Source organism: Pleurodeles waltl, chromosome 7 (assembly GCF_031143425.1).
Source record: "Pleurodeles waltl isolate 20211129_DDA chromosome 7, aPleWal1.hap1.20221129, whole genome shotgun sequence".
Lineage (NCBI taxonomy): Eukaryota > Metazoa > Chordata > Amphibia > Caudata > Salamandridae > Pleurodeles > Pleurodeles waltl.
This window is the reverse complement of record NC_090446.1, coordinates 1,300,640,475-1,300,656,783: the sequence shown is the minus strand read 5'-3', so window position 1 is coordinate 1,300,656,783 and position 16,309 is coordinate 1,300,640,475. Positions and strand designations below refer to the sequence as shown.

Below are 16,309 nucleotides of genomic sequence, written 5' to 3'. Positions count from 1 at the left end.
GTAGCAGATTTCACAATGTAGTTTTTGGCTAAATGTATGCAGTTGACACATATGAATGTGTAACAGATCTAAGAGAAACAATATTGTTAATCCTTCCTGCTGAATTCACCTTCAATTTAATAAAAAAATAGACATTATTAGGACCTAATCTCTGTTTTGGCAGCTGAGCAAAAAAAAAGACAAAAAAAAATTTGAATCAGGACAAATCACTTTATCATCACCAGAGCCTCAAACTATATGTGCAAAGTGTGTGTATATATATATATATATATATATATAGAAAATGTCACTTACCCAGTGTACATCTGTTCGTGGCATGAGACGTTGCAGATTCACATGCTGTGCATATCCCGCCATCTAGTGTTGAGATCGGAGTGTTACAAGTTGTTTTAATTCGAAGAAGTCTTTTCGAGTCACGAGATCGAGGGACTCCTCCCCTTTCGGCTCCAGTGCGCATGGGCGTCGACTCCATCTTAGATTGTTTTCCCCGCAGAGGGTGAGGTAGGAGTTGTGTATATAGTAATAGTGCCCATGCAATGGAGTAAGTATGTATGTACATAATGTGATTAAAAGTGTTATATTTACAAATGTACAAGTTTATTTTTCTCAACTTATAACGGCTACAGGCTCCCGGGGAGGTGGGAGGGCGCATGTGAATCTGCAGCGTCTCATGCCACGAACAGATGTACACTGGGTAAGTGACATTTTCCGTTTGATGGCATGTGTAGCTGCAGATACACATACTGTGCATAGACTAGTAAGCAGTTATCTGCCCAAAAGCGGTGGGTTAGCCTGTAAGAGTTGAAGTTGTTTGAAATAATGTTCGTAATACTGCCTTCTACTGTGGCTTGTTGTGTTGTTAACACATCCACACAGTAATGTTTAGTGAATGTATGAGGCGTAGACCATGTGGCTGCCTTACAGATTACTGTCATTGGTATATTTCCTAGAAAGGCCATGGTGGCACCTTTCTTCCTAGTGGAGTGTGCCTTTGGTGTAATAGGCAGTTCTCTCTTTGCTTTAACATAACAGGTTTGAATACATTTAACTATCCATCTGGCAACGCCTTGTTTGGATATTGGATTCCCTGCATGAGGTTTTTGGAAAGCTACAAACAATTGTTTTGTTTAGCGAATTTGTTTGGTTCTATCAATGTAATACATTAGTGCTCTTTTTATGTCTAATGTATGTAATGCTCTTTCAGCTACAGAGTCTGGTTCTGGAAAGAACACTGGAAGTTCCACCGTTTGATTTAAGTGGAACGGTGATATAACTTTTGGCAAAAATTTGGGATTTGTGCGTAGAACCACTTTATGTCTGTGTATTTGTATAAAGGGTTCTTGTATGGTAAAGTCTTGTATTTCACTTACTCTTCTGAGAGATGTGATAGCTATTAGGAAGGCTACTTTCCAGGTTAAGTATTGAATCTCACAAGAGTGCATGGGTTCAAATGGTGGACCCATGAGTCGTGTTAATACAATATTGAGGTTCCACAAAGGAACTGGTGGTGTTCTTGGTGGAATGATCCTTTTTAGACCCTCCATAAATGCTTTTATGACTGGGATTCTAAATAGTGAAGTTGAATGTGTAATTTGTAGATAGGCAGAAATTGCTGTGAGATGTATTTTAATGGATGAAAAAGCTAACTTAGACATTTGTAAGTGTAGTAAGTAGCTTACAATGTTTTTTGCGGACGCGTGTAATGGTTGAATTTTATTATTATGACAGCAATAAACAAATCGTTTCCATTTATTTGCGTAGCAATGTCTTGTAGTAGGTTTTCTAGCCTGTTTGATTACCTCCATACATTCTTGTGTAAGGTCTAGATGTCCGAATTCTAAGACTTCGGGAGCCAGATTGCTAGATTGAGCGATGCTGGATTCGGGCGTCTGATCTGTTGTTTGCGTTGAGTTAACAGATCTGGTCTGTTTGGTAGTTTGATATGAGGCACTACTGACAGGTCTAGTAGTGTTGTGTACCAAGGTTGTCGTGCCCAAGTTGGTGCTATTAGTATTAGTTTGAGTTTGTTTTGACTCAATTTGTTTACTAAATACAGAAGGAGTGGGAGAGGGGGAAAAGCGTAAGCAAATATCCCTGACCAACTCATCCATAACGCATTGCCTTTGGAGTGAGGCTGTGGGTACCTGGATGCGAAGTTTTGGCATTTTGCGTTTTCTTTTGTTGCGAATAGGTCTATTTGCGGTGTTCCCCAGTTTTGGAAATAGGTCTGTAGGATCTGGGGATGAATTTCCCATTCGTGCATCTGTTGGTGATCTCGACTGAGATTGTCGGCTAACTGGTTTTGAATTCCTGGTATGTATTGCGCTATTAGGTGAATGTGATTGTGAATCGCCCAATGCCAAATCTTCTGTGCTAAAAGACACAACTGTGTTGAGTGTGTGCCTCCCTGTTTGTTTAGGTAATAAATACAGTGTTGTCATGTTGTCCGTTTTGACAAGAATGTGTTTGTGGGCTATTAGTGGTTGAAATGCTTTTAATGCTAGAAACACTGCTAGTAGTTCTAGTTGATTTATATGAAGTTGTTTTTGTTGAGTGTCCCATTGTCCCTGGATGCTGTGTTGGTTGAGGTGTGCTCCCCACCCTACCATGGAAGCATCTGTTGTGATCACGTATTGAGGCACTGGGTCTTGGAAGGACCGCCCCTGATTTAAATTTATAGGATTCCACCATTGAAGCGAGGTGTGTGTTTGGCGGTCTATCAACACTAGATCCTGAAGTTGACCATGTGCTTGTGTCCATTGTGTCGCTAGGCACTGTTGTAAGGGCCGCATGTGTAATCTTGCGTTTGGGACAATGGCTATGCATGAAGACATCATGCCTAGAAGTTTCATCACTAATTTTACTTGATATTGTTGGTTTGGGTGCATGCTTTGTATTACATTTTGGAATGCTTGTACCCTTTGTGGACTTGGAGTGGCAATCCCTTTTTTGTGTTGATTGTCGCTCCTAAGTATTGTTGTATTTGACACGGTTGTAAGTGTGATTTCAGGTAGTTTATTGAGAACCGTAATTTGTGAAGGGTTTCTATGACTTATTTTGTGTGTTGAAGACACTGTTTCTGAGTGTTGGTTTTTATTAACCAATCGTCTAGATACGGGAATACGTGTATGTGCTGTCTTCTGATATGTGCCGCTACTACTGCAAGGCATTTTGTAAATACCCTTGGTGCTGTTGTTATCCCAAATGGTAACACTTTGAATGGGTAATGTACTCCTTGGATTACAAACCTCAAGTATTTCCTGTGTGAAGGATGTATGGGTATATGGAAGTACACATCCTTTAGATCTAATGTTGACATGTAATTTTGTTGTTTGAGCAAGGGGATCACGTCTTGAAGTGTTACCATGTGAAAGTGATCGGATTTGATGTAAAGATTTAGTGTTCTGAGATCTAAGATAGGTCTCAGAGTTTTGTCCTTTTTGGGTATTAGAAAATACAGGGAATAAACACCTGTTCCTTTCTGATGGTTGGGTACGAGTTCTATTGCCTCTTTTTGTAACAACGCTTGGACTTCTAGTTGTAATAGATCTAAGAGCTGTTTGGACATGTTGTGTGTTCTTGGAGGCACATTTGGTGGTAATTGTAGGAATTCTATGCAATAACCATGTTGGATAATGGCTAGGACCCATGAGTCTGTAGTTATTTCTTCCCAATATTTGTAATAATCTGTGAGTCTCCCCCACACTGGTGTTATGTGTTGGGGATTTCTGACATTGAAGTCACTGTTTAGTTTGTGGGGTCTTTGGGCTTTGGAATTTCCCTCTGGTTTTAGGGAACTGTCCACCTCTATATTGTCCCCGAAAGCCTCCTCTTTGATACAGGCCCTGGTATGTGGGTCTGGCTTGTGAGGTTGAGGGTTCTGTGCTTTGGGCTCAAAACCCCCCTCTAAAGTGTGGCTTTCTAAAGGTGCCTCTGCTCTGTGGGGAGTAGAGCACGCCCATGGCTTTGGCCGTGCCAGTGTCCTTCTTTAGCTTCTCTATAGCTGTATCCACCTCCGGCCCAAACAACTGTTGCCCATTAAAAGGCATATTAAGCACAGCCTGTTGGATCTCTGGCTTAAATCCGGAGGTGCGGAGCCATGCGTGTCTCCGAATAGTGACCGCTGTATTCACAGTTCTGGCGGCTGTGTCCGCTGCGTCCATTGTCGATCGTATCTGGTTGTTGGAGATACTTTGGCCCTCCTCCACCACTTGCTGTGCAAGCTTTTGAAACTCCTTGGGAAGATGTTCAATAAAATGCTGCATTTCATCCCAATGAGCCCTGTCATATCTTGCCAATAAAGCTTGTGAATTGGCAATGTGCCACTGATTGGCTGCCTGTGCTGCAACTCTTTTCCCAGCTTCATCAAACTTTCGACTTTCTTTGTCGGGTGGTGGTGCATCCCCAGAAGTCTGTGAGTTTGCCCTTTTGCGTGCTGCGCCTACTACCACTGAGTCAGGTGTTAGTTGTTGCGTGATGTACACAGGGTCCGTAGGGGGGAGACTTGTACTTTTTTTCCACCCTAGGTGTAATGGCTCTGCATTTGACAGGGTCTTGAAACACTTGTTTTGCGTGTTTTAACATCCCTGGTAACATCGGCAGACTCTGGTACTGGCTGTGTGTTGACGACAAAGTATTAAATAAAAAGTCATCCTCAATAGGTTCAGCGTGCAGTGCTACATTGTGAAAAGTAGCTGCTCTGGACACCACCTGCATGTAAGCAGTACTGTCTTCAGGTGGTGACGGTCTTGCCGGGTAGCAGTCTGGGCTATTGTCAGATACTGGTGCATCATATAGATCCCATGCATCTGGGTCATCCCTGTGTGCGTTGGAGATTGCATCATGGGGGGTGTTGCAATTGGTGATAGTTGCGGTGAGTGCAGTGGCGATGGTTGTGGCGAAAAACGTGGTGGAGTTTTTTCTTTCGCCACCTTTGCTTTGGCTGTTTCTCTGTGTCTTGGAAAGCAGGTATCCTTTTCATTTTAATAGGGGGAAGAGTTCTTATTTTTCCTGTATCTTTTTGAATATGGAGCCTTCTTTGTGTATAGTCTGGCTCCGCCATCTCTAATTCTTGTCCAAATTTATGGCCTTGTAGTTGTGCTGAAAGGCCTTGTTCTACGGAATAAGAACTTTGTTTCGGCTCCGATGCTGGGTGTTTCGGCACCAAAACTTTTTCTACAGTCTTCTTCGGCTCCGAAGCCACCTTTTTCGGTTTCGGGGTGCCGATCTCTCGGTGCCGACTTTGCTCGGAGCTGGTATCTCGGTGCCGAGTATACTCTGTGCCGGTATCTCAACCGGAGTCAGATGTCTTCGTCACGTGTGTGCCCTTTTTCGGTGCCGATGGTTGGTCACCGAGTTTACGGGTTAAGCCATGGCCTGCCGGCGGTGGCGTCCACTGGGCCTTCATGATTTGGGTGTGAGTTTTGGCCGGGGCAGGTTTACTCACGGTTTTCTCCGGCTGCTCACTTTTGGCATCGTCCGAGTCGGCAATGGAGAAAGTCTCCTCTTCTTCGACGTCGTGGTGTCCTGACGGCGTCGATGACATTTGAAGCCTTTGAGCTCTCTGGTCCCGTAGCGTCTTCTTCGACCGAAATGCCCGACAGGCCTCGCAAGTATCCTCTTTGTGTTCGGGGGACAAACACAAATTACAGACCAAATGCTGATCTGTATAAGGATACTTATTGTGGCATTCGGGGCAGAAGCGGAATGGGGTCCATTCCATGAGCCTTGAAGACGCACGCGGTCGGGCCGACGAGGCCCCGCCGGGGGATAGAAGCCCCGAAGGGCTACCAGAGCTCTTCTTTTATTCGACGTCGATCTGCTATAACTAACCCGATACCGAACGCAAACAATACCGTCGAATTTTCTGAGATTTAACTAACTTTCCGAACCGAAACACGGAGCGAAGAGAACACGTCCGAACCCGATGGCGGAAAGAAAACAATCTAAGATGTAGTCGACGCCCATGCGCAATGGAGCCGAAAGGGGAGGAGTCCCTCGATCTCGTGACTCGAAAAGACTTCTTCGAAGAAAAACAACTTGTAACACTCCGAGCCCAACACTAGATGGCGGGATATGCACAGCATGTGTATCTGCAGCTACACATGCCATCGAACATATATATACACACACACACACACACACACACACACATTATGTGTGCTACCTTGTGCAGTTCCACTTAAAAGTCAACTCCAGATATGGAGCTACCCCATTCCCTTCACATCAGATTGATTCTGGCCTTTCACGTTCTAGATACTCTGCTACACTAAACATAATCTCTATGAAGAGCTCCACAGCTCCTTAAAGCTAGGTCAGCACCATGTCTAATACCTAATAAAATAAAAGACCCATGCATGTGTAAATTAAGGACCCAAGTCACAAAGATAAACTTACACTTTAGTGTAAGTTTACGTGTGTTTTGGAATTCACAAACTCTTTTAATGGTAAGTTTATGACTGCAGAGACGCCTCAGTCAGGGCGAACCCTGCACATAAAAAGATACGACATGTCTACTGCAGTTTTTGAATTCCAAGACAAATGTAAACTTACACAAAAGTGAATCAGGTTTTTTTTATTTTTTTTATTTTAAACAGAATGATGTGTTGAGACTGCCCTTGTTTGATCATTTGAGGATAAACAGTCACAGTTTCCCTTGGAGGGTGCAATCTTATTATAATGTCTCTCTTCATGTGAATACCGGGCTGTAGTGAGAGACAGCTCGATGTGTACAGTGACTGATGATGTTTGCCATCATCAAAGTGACATGAGGTTACACCTTTCTATGTCTTCCATTATTTAAGTTCCTATAATTGTCAGAAATATATACCTAGGCATAGCCCTCAGGTTCAAGAAAGTTAAATTGTACTCTAGCTCAGATAAAGGATCAGATGAGGAATGCTGCAATATAATAAATAAGCTTGCCAGCTTGAGTTCCACTGTAGTCAAGGGTACACATCTAAATACTGCTGGTCAATGTAAGGTGCTATTCTCAGGGCAATATTAACCTCAACGGGACCAACACATTTGGCCTTTCACACTTCTCACCTTGCCTGCATAGTGGATAATGCAGAAATCTGCCTTGTCCCGCAGCTGCCGAGGTTTCTGAAACTTGGGGTGTGTGCCCTGCTCCTGTGCCACTTTCTCCACAAAACTTTTGTCCGTCGCCTTTGGGAACCAGCACTCCTCATCCAAAAGAGCTAGGACGCCTGGGGGATTTGCCTGGGGAGATAAAAGGGCAGAGTGGCATGTGAAAAAAGAGGATTTATTCACTGAGAACAGAGGGGACCAGCGCATGATACCATTGTAATGGATTACTCGGAGCAGAGTTCCACCACTATCATAGTAGCACCTATGAGTGAGGTTGAATGAATCTCAGTGTAATCTCTAGACACAGGGTCAAACATATACAAGCATATACCATGTGTGGAACACCAAGGCCTTTATGTATCAACACATTTCCCCATAGCCAATGAATAGGTAAAACTGTTGTACATCGAGCACAAAGATTCCTAAATCTCAAGCCAGTAAATAAAAGGAGCTGCACTGGATTTGCTTGCTACATGGAGAGACATTTTGTGTGGGTGCCAATTGGTTACACTTACCAAGTAGTTCAGTGCTGGAGCACAAAGGGATTTATGAAGTATTACATGAACATCCTTTTAGTTTACACTCTTAAGAAGTCCAATGAATGCATGTGGAGATACACTAATCAACAAACATAAGCATTAATACATACCTCAATCAGTGCAATTTTTGAGGGTGCAATGAATTTATTAACACCTTGATACAACTCAAGGGGGTAGGCAGAGTTTTCTGAGCTCAATGACATGTTAATTTATAAAGGCCACAGGCACAAAGAAATTGCGATTAATAAGCAAGCATGCTGTTCACCACAGTTCTCTAATGGTCTACAGTTCTCTATTGGTCTACTGAAGACCAAATACAGTGGTTCTCTATTGGTTTACAGTGGATGCCACTCATTAGCATCTGAAAAGATGCCACAAATTAGTTGAAAGTGGGCCACTATACCCTGGTTATCCTGGTTACCACCTCAATCCATGCCACAAATGGCAACATGGTTCCCAGTACTGCTATTTAACAACCCATTGCATCTGATATTTTAGTCCTACTGCTTCAAATCCAAGAATGTACCAAATTGTTAAATGAAAGCCAGAGTTTAGCAATATGTATCCCTGGTCACCTTAAGTCATATGAGTAAACTATATTAAATAGGCTGACAGAAGGGATGACCGCTGATCATTACTGCTTAAGATGTGATATGAGTGATCACATAATACAGGAACTGCTCACCCTTCTGCGAACGCACTATGTATCCAAGCAAACAAACTGGTTCAAGTAAGAGGCACTCAAATGCAAGTTCTGACCCTAGAATCCAATCCATCAAATTTCAAGAGCAGGTTGTGCATGTTGCCTTTACTAAGCCCTATGCGGATGCCAGAATTGGTGGTGCATTAAACAGGCATCCATGGTCCAGAAGAGATGTAGTGTCACTTTCAATACAACAAATTCATTATGTCAAATGCCTTCCCCAAAGAGTGACACAATGCCTCTCTGGTGGCTGCAGCAGCATCCCAGTAGGTCTTATAGGCCTAGGGAGAGCCCTATGTGGGTGAAGAAGCACAGACTCTCTTGTATATGGGAACTCACCGGTCTTTCGATAAGGTCAATGCAGGGCTGCAAGTCCAGGCCGAAGTCGATAAAGTTCCACTCTATTCCCTCTCGTTGGTATTCCTCCTGCTCCAGTATGAACATGGTGTGGTTGAAGAGCTGCTGCAGCTTTTCGTTGGTGTAGTTGATACAAAGCTGTTCAAAGGAGTTAAGCTGCCAGGAAAAGGAGGATGGTTAAGTGTGAAGACATAAATAACAGCAACAAAAAAAGAAAAGTTGAAATGGGAGACAGTCAGTGATAGAAGAAATTAAAATTGAGAGACTAGTAAAGGAGTGATGACTTAAAAAAAGAAAAAAGTGGAAAGATATAAGGAGGATAACATCAAAGAGGAGGCAGGACCAACTAAGATATTTCTCGCTTAAAATATGGGGTATATGGCTTTCACTAGAATGAGGATGACTAGTTTCTGTAGAAAGGGGATGAGGGGTCCACTGACTTGATTTAAAAAATAAATAGTCCCCCTACTTTCTATTCCTTGTAGCATCTAGAAACATTTCTCGCAGCTGTGATGAATCTGTTCGGTACATTAATATTTTAGATTAACTCAGGCAAGCAGCTTGTGTCACATCCTTAGATACATCAACAAGTTTTCTTGGATTTGATGGAGGATGCACTTGAATTCCCCTCCTACTCTAAGTTTATCACTCCCTTCAACTTCAAAGATGAGGAATCTTAGAGTAAAATATGAGACCGATAATTAGCACCTTCACAAACGCACAATTAAAAGATGCTAATCAAAGTTAGGCTGGACTTCTTAACTCTTTGCAGAGAATGAAGGTTGCCTACAATGCAAAAATTACTTATTGGTAAATAGTTTTGCTGTTTGAGACTCTTCTAGCTTACTCCCCCCACCCCTTAGAGGCTGGCCTTTGAAAAGGTGCGTGTTTCCTGCAACAACAAACTGTGCTGTCTACCAACAATGACATAAGCATGACAAATGATGTCAACCAGATTCCTTAACGCCCAACCTACCTTCTTGTTGCTTTTCAGGTTGCCCAGAATATAGAAGTCTGTTTGGTCCAATGATGTAGAAAAGACATCATGTCTCTTCAGCTGGGTACTCCCTTCCTTGTGGGCAGTGAAAGGCTGATTACCCTTCAAATGCCGTGCTAGTTTTAACACAACCCTTGCCTATTTGTCACTCTAAGAAGGTTTTTTCCAGTCGAGCCATTCACAATAAGCAGATGAATTGCTTCCTAAAGCCTTAAAATTACCAATATTCAGTGAACTCTGCAGTCAAGCGACAAAGGCCTGTCCAGATGGAAACTCCTACTATGGTTTCCCCCTCTAGACTCTACTCATCTGCTCTAGGAACGCACTCGAACAGTCAGTGGACATCTAATACTGGTTACAGCATGATAAATAAAGTATTTTTTCACTCAGCCAGTTGTTCAGGTAACAGAGATTAAGAAAAACTGGGACACTGTGGGTATCATAATACATTTTAAGTTAAGCCTAGCTGTGCCGAAGGATGAGTCCATGCAGGCATACGGCTATGCACCTGGGCAGCAGTGAGCAACTCTAAAGACATGGCTATTTGTTTGAATTCGATTAAGCACTTCAGGTAAAAGAGCTCTGAAGGGGCTTACAAGGATTACTTTGCTCGATATATATATATATATATATATATATATATATATATATATATATATATATATATATATATATAAAACAAAGAAAAAAATTTTTTTAAAGCATGTGCAGAAAAATATCAACAGATCCCTGTACTTTGAGTCAATCTGAGGTATTACCACTGGATTACCCAAAACCCTACATCCCTCTTTGCATTTCTTATATTTTTTCCATTTCTGAGCGAATGAAAAGCGAAGTGGGGACAAAAAGAAATAAAGAACATCTACAGAAAGGGGAGGGATGGAAGAAGAATGAAAAGTCAAAGGGCTAAAGTGTAACGCAAATGCACGGCACTAGAAGAAAAAAAGCCTCTGTAATACACAAAGCAGATACCTCGAAGATTTCGAAGCCAGCAATATCCAGGATACCGATGAAGGAAGCCCCCTGCCTCTTGGTGCGGTCCAGGGCACGGTTGATGCGATGAACCAGCCAGCGGAACAGCCTCTCGTAGAGGGCCTTGGCTAGTGCCTCAATAGCAAAGTCTGCCTACAGAAGACAGGGAGAGAGGTTAGACCACGAGCCATACACGAGGGTCTGCCTTTTGGTCCTTTAGGATATTATCACCCAATCAAGTCATTGTTTCACTGCGGGTTTCTAAGCATTATGTTCAGAAAAGAAAAGGCAACAGGCTACAATCAACATTAGTAAATAGCACTTACATAGTCATTTGATGCCACTAGTGTTGCGCTTAAGCAGTATTACGATGCCAGGTACCGGAGATTTAGATGGGTAAGGAGTAGAGGTGGGTGAACCACGGAAAGCTTGAGCCAGGATCAAGCCTGAAGCCTAGCCCTGCCTCAGCTCGAGACCCTGTTGGGACCTAGAGCCCAAGTTGAGCCAAACTTTCATGTGGCTTCTGCCTCCTTCCCTCTACATGGGATGTGGGGGTTACATGATATGGGGTTACAGCAAGAGCTGGCGAGTATAACATTTGGAAACCAGGTTTGATTCTCGGTCTTGGCTCAACATCATGTGAATATGGACAAATCACTTAATCTCCCTGTGCCTATAAACAATGCATGCGACTCTGAGTAATGTAACTGGTGCTCATGTAATGCACTCCATTATCGAACAAAAGCACTTTCACATATGTGAGTTCAGCCTCCCAGCTGTGCACAACTTCACTTCCACTAAGTTTTTATCAGTGCTATAATGTGCTTTATTAATGTCAAAGCTTACACACGTTAAATAAATACACTTTTTTGAACACTTTCAACACTAAAGAGACTACTATATTCCGCATAGATTCGAGCCAGAACCATGGCTGCGCTCAGGCTCGGCTCTCTGATTCGTTAGCTCCTCCACCTCTAGAAAGAAGCAAGTTAAGATGGTCTAGGTGTAGGGATTATTTGTGTAGGGACATTTGTTTAAATGTGGTCATTAATTCAATACATGCAACAGAAGAATACAAGAGATGCATGTCAAGTAAATCATGCGGAGAGGGCACTAGATAGGGCGTCCCAGACTGGCAGTGTGGCAGCTCCGTGAATGATGGTAGCGAGTGAAGGACTGTGGAGGAGGGCTGCTATGACAAATATCACACTTCTCTAGGAACGTGCAGTGTTCTTATGGCATGAGTGATACGTTCATCTATTATCATGAAAAAGGAAAGGCTCCTTTTCAGCCAATCGTGTGCTTTTTACCAGGTGGCTGCTGTCCCGGACAAAGAAGCATGGTGCCACTGCTTAGGTCTCTTCTCTGCTGAAGAGGATCCTTCAGTTGTGCTGGCTTGGCTGGATAGGGCAATCATTCCAGTCTTTGGCAATAGGATGTAGTTCAATTGCAATTCAGGCAAGTGGTCTTTGTTGGCCGTTTACAGGCGTGTGCACTCATCCATTCATTCACTCACTCACCTGCTCTTTGGTCTGTGCCTTCTGAACATAATCTCGTCCCACCTTGATCCTTGGCATGAGGATGGCACGGGTGAACTCCGTGACATTAAGGCCCAGGAGATGGCATAATTTCTGCGCAGCTAGTTGGAAGGAACACCAAACAGACAAAAGTCACACAGAGCAAATCACTGTTAAAGAAGGCAAAGCTTTTGCAATCCAAATGAATAAAATAGTTTTGACCCCCACATTGCTAGAAGAAGACATGAGACTGCAATTTCTGCTAACGGAAGGTAGCAATACTTCACGAAATCCCCACGGTGTGACCACATGAATGGAGTGAAGCTGGGAACAACTTCTCTACAAAATGAGGATTTCATGGCTGAAGAGGTGACTCACGGAGAAAATACCAAGTCTATCCTACTTATCTAGTACGGTGTTTTCCAAATTGTGTGTTGTGGCCTGATTTTTAGTGGGTTATTAGAGTCCAAGCAATATATAAAGATGTTTTTAAATTCTGTATTTATCTTGCTACACTTGCTGCACATCAAAGACAGGGGGGTCAAATGGACTAGAGGGGGTTGCAAAGGGCAAAGACGAAAGGTAAGAACCAAGGAGGGAACAGGATATAGGATCCAGCTTGTGGAAATTCGAGCTATGAGATGGAACCTGCACCAATCTGATGGAGAATACACTGCCAGGTAGAGGTGGTGAAACAGAGAAAGGGTGCACACATTTTTGCATTCGTTTTGTTTTTTTTGGCATGATGATTGGGTTTCTTTTGGAAATTAAATAAAAGTATTTGTTTTAAAAGAGAGGTCAAACATCACCCTACCTCTTCTGAAAATCCCAGCTTATTTTTTAACATGGGGATTGGTGTTTGCAAACTCCACTTACTTAGCAGTCAGAGAAAGAAAAGTAAAGCGAATTATGTGACAATCTTGGTGGGTAACAGACTGTGTAAGGAAAGGCTGTAAGACAACATCTTTCTGTACAAATTCGGCAGTTAGGAAACCAATACAAAAGCACATTTTTGTAAACTAGAATGTGATGGAAAGAAAGATTTTAATAGAATCAAAGCACAAAGTCACTCTACTTGTTGATGCACAAATTATGAATAATCACTGAAACCTGAATTCCACACATTATCATTTGTGTGCCACATAGTTTTATTCGTAAAGCTGTACGTTTAGCGTCTATTTCAATAGAAAATATGGTGTCTGTAAATGACAGCGCGGTACCACACGATGCTTTAGATACATCAAAAAATTGCCCGCCTTGTGTCCATTAAAGCAAGGTGGGTCACGAAAGTGTTATTCTGAAAAGTGGGTTGTGGTTCTAAAAAGTTTAGGAGGCGCTGCTCTAGCAGGTTCCTTAGGACATGCAGCTGAGCAGACCCTTCAGCATGTTCCCGTACAGAGGAAGCAGGGGCTAAGGGATACTGTGGAAAATGGAAAGCTGGCAGGGCACAAGCCCTGTACGAAGGTTCCTCTGGCTATGGCACAGTTACTAAATTAGTACTCTGCTATTCTCATGCAATGCGTTCTTCTTTCAGATGCTTAGCAGTCCTTGCTGTTCACTTATACAACAACACGTCCATTCTTTTCTCTTTCCTGTCACCCAGAGAATTCACTGAACTGCAGTCTGCTCAAATTTAAGAGAGACAGTTATACTGTCAATGCCAGGCAAGCCAACAGCCAGACGCGCACCCATTCTGCAAAACTAGCACTAGGTAACTTGGCGCTATGCAAACCATACAAAAATCTAACTTTAAAAGTAAACGCACTGAAATTCAAAGACTTGCGAGGGTATTTCTAGAATAGAGGAAAATAATGGGGTTTAAATTACGTTTTCCACCTTCGGAGGGTGTTGGAAAGTGGAGCAACTTGCTGCAAGAGCAGATTACGGGAGGCCTTCTTTTCGCTGGGACCAAAGACACACCATTGGCGCTACTTTATGTACGATAAAGTTGTGCATTATTTTGAAATCATGTCACAAGAGGCCATCTTAAGGGGGAACGACCCCACTTGCTCTTTGTATTTCACCCACGTCTATTCTGCTCAATTCTCACGCATCTGAACTGTCGGTGAACTATTCCCTCAAATTGTTTTGCAAAGTGGGTGGAGCCTGGCACCTACCTGGGAGGGGGCGAAACTGTAGCGCTTCTATGTGACACTTCAGCAGTCCTGTTACAATATTCTTGTTATACGGCAAGTTGGGCACATTGGTCAACAATCTAGGGACTACAAGTAACTCTGTGCACTCGCAAGAAAACGTGAGGCAAATGCCAAGATTATCCTCCTGAACTCCCTTGGAAAAGCAACAGGGAGAAGAAGAAGACGCGCTCCGGCCTCGCCCAGCATTAAAGCTTGGAGGGACGGACTCTCCGAGACCGGGCTCTCCACACGCAGAGCGCATGTCATACACGTAACGAGGGAAGCTCGTGGTGGAATCCGGGCTGACTCGGCGTGGTTCTGCATGTGGCATCTGACTCCTGTGTGGGGAGGACCAGTGGGTGAGCCTGCAAGGCCCCTTTTTGGATGCTCTGCCCCCGGTCTGCGAGGCGAATGCAACGCGTTAACTTCAGATGCGACTAGGCCGACGACGTAGCAGATGCACGGCCCCTGATCGCTGCTTGAAGAAATAAGGCGAGTGGCCCTGTAGGGGGCTCAGTAACCTGTGAAGGAGTCACCGACGTGAACTACATATCTCCCTGCTAGCTATGCAGGTGCTGCAGGGTCGAAGTCTTAAAGAGGGGCAGCAGGATGCGGGCCCGGCCACCATGAGGGTGGTCTCACCGCAGCAGCAGGTCGCAGGAGTGGCTTCCCCTTGCGGGAGAAGAAAGAAATTGCTGAGAGGCATATATTAGTTTCTGCACAACACAAAGAAGAAGAGTGCACGGCGACCATAAGGGCTTCATTCCTTTACATCTCGCAGAGGGAGGATAAGTTTCATTCAGCCATCCGCGCCCTTCCGCCCCCTCCACTAACCACTACCACTGATGCTTTAGGTAAATTCCAGTATAAGGGAAAGATATTCTGTGCCTACCCGGAAGTGTACTCATTGGCAAAAGCACGTCCTGGGGTCCCCCTTGGCAGCTCAGAGCACATGTTCCACTGGATACAAGACTTGCAGCAAACATCAGGGAGGTCAGCTATTTTAAGGAAACTGGGGGTCTTCCTGCAGCGTAGGCACATTATGGGAAACGGGCGTCTGAGAGATTCTAAAATCTATGGAGTTTAAAAGGGAGTGACTGCACGGTTGTCTAGTGAGCATGCTATCGTTATATACTTTGCTACCCCTTGAAAGCCCCATAAGCCTCTAAGATGCACCAGCATTAATTTCAGAGCATTCCTGCCCGTCACCAGCACAGGAAAACTAACCCCAATGTCAACGACTTCTATAACCTGACCCACACTCGGGCCGCTGTATGCCTGAAAGGATCCTCCAAAGAGTGACATCTTTAACGCCCGATAAGCACATGGATCTACGTTCCGTGGTTCTTTTATCTCACAACTCACCAATTCACGAACATGGTATATGGTGGAGTTCCACAATGTGCCAACCCTGAGGTCAGCCCATAAATTTCAACCTCAAATTTCACATGCCTACCCTATTCTATACTGCGTACATTAATATATATAGATACAGATCTGATCCTTTGGTGGGCACATTCACTGTCATTATGCATTTAATCTTTCACACAGGCTGCAGCACTTAGGCCAAAGATAGATAGGGCTGCTATGATCTACAACCTTCTCAATTTTCCTTCCCTCAGAGATTCACTTATTCTGTTTCAGTCTGCACCATAGGTTTATTCTTCAACAAATGCACTCAATTAATCCGTTTAGGTTATATATGTATATGCTTCAAAATCCAGAAGACAAGTCAAATGCCTTTTCTTAATTCAGTCAGGCATCTGTGTAATGTTCAGAGGGACCTATAGGGCTGGATGACATGTTGTACCTGCTGCTGATTAAGGAGTCGTTATAGCTGGACATAAAGTTGAACTGAGCAAGTTGAATGAGGCCAGACATAGATACCTGTATCTTTGTGTTTAGTACTTAGCTAAAAATGTTTAAAAGTCTTGTAGCTCCTTGCAGAGATTCAACAGCAGGATCTAGATTGGGGAGTATCCATAACTGTTTAGCCTCCT

At 43.5% G+C, this 16,309-nt stretch overlaps 1 protein-coding gene across 7 annotated transcripts in view; it reads right to left on the bottom strand.

Annotated features, from left to right (window-relative positions):
- LOC138246211 (myosin-10-like) overlaps positions 1-16,309 on the bottom strand; it is a 491,460-nt gene that overhangs the window by 156,477 nt on the left and 318,674 nt on the right. For all 7 annotated transcript variants that reach the window (XM_069200598.1, XM_069200595.1, XM_069200596.1 and 4 more), the window contains 4 exons: positions 12,178-12,296; positions 10,658-10,810; positions 8,671-8,844; positions 7,048-7,221 (listed from right to left, as the gene is read on the bottom strand). In XM_069200598.1, the coding sequence (XP_069056699.1) occupies positions 7,048-7,221; positions 8,671-8,844; positions 10,658-10,810; positions 12,178-12,296 (620 nt within the window). The remainder of the gene's footprint in view (positions 1-7,047; positions 7,222-8,670; positions 8,845-10,657; positions 10,811-12,177; positions 12,297-16,309) is intronic.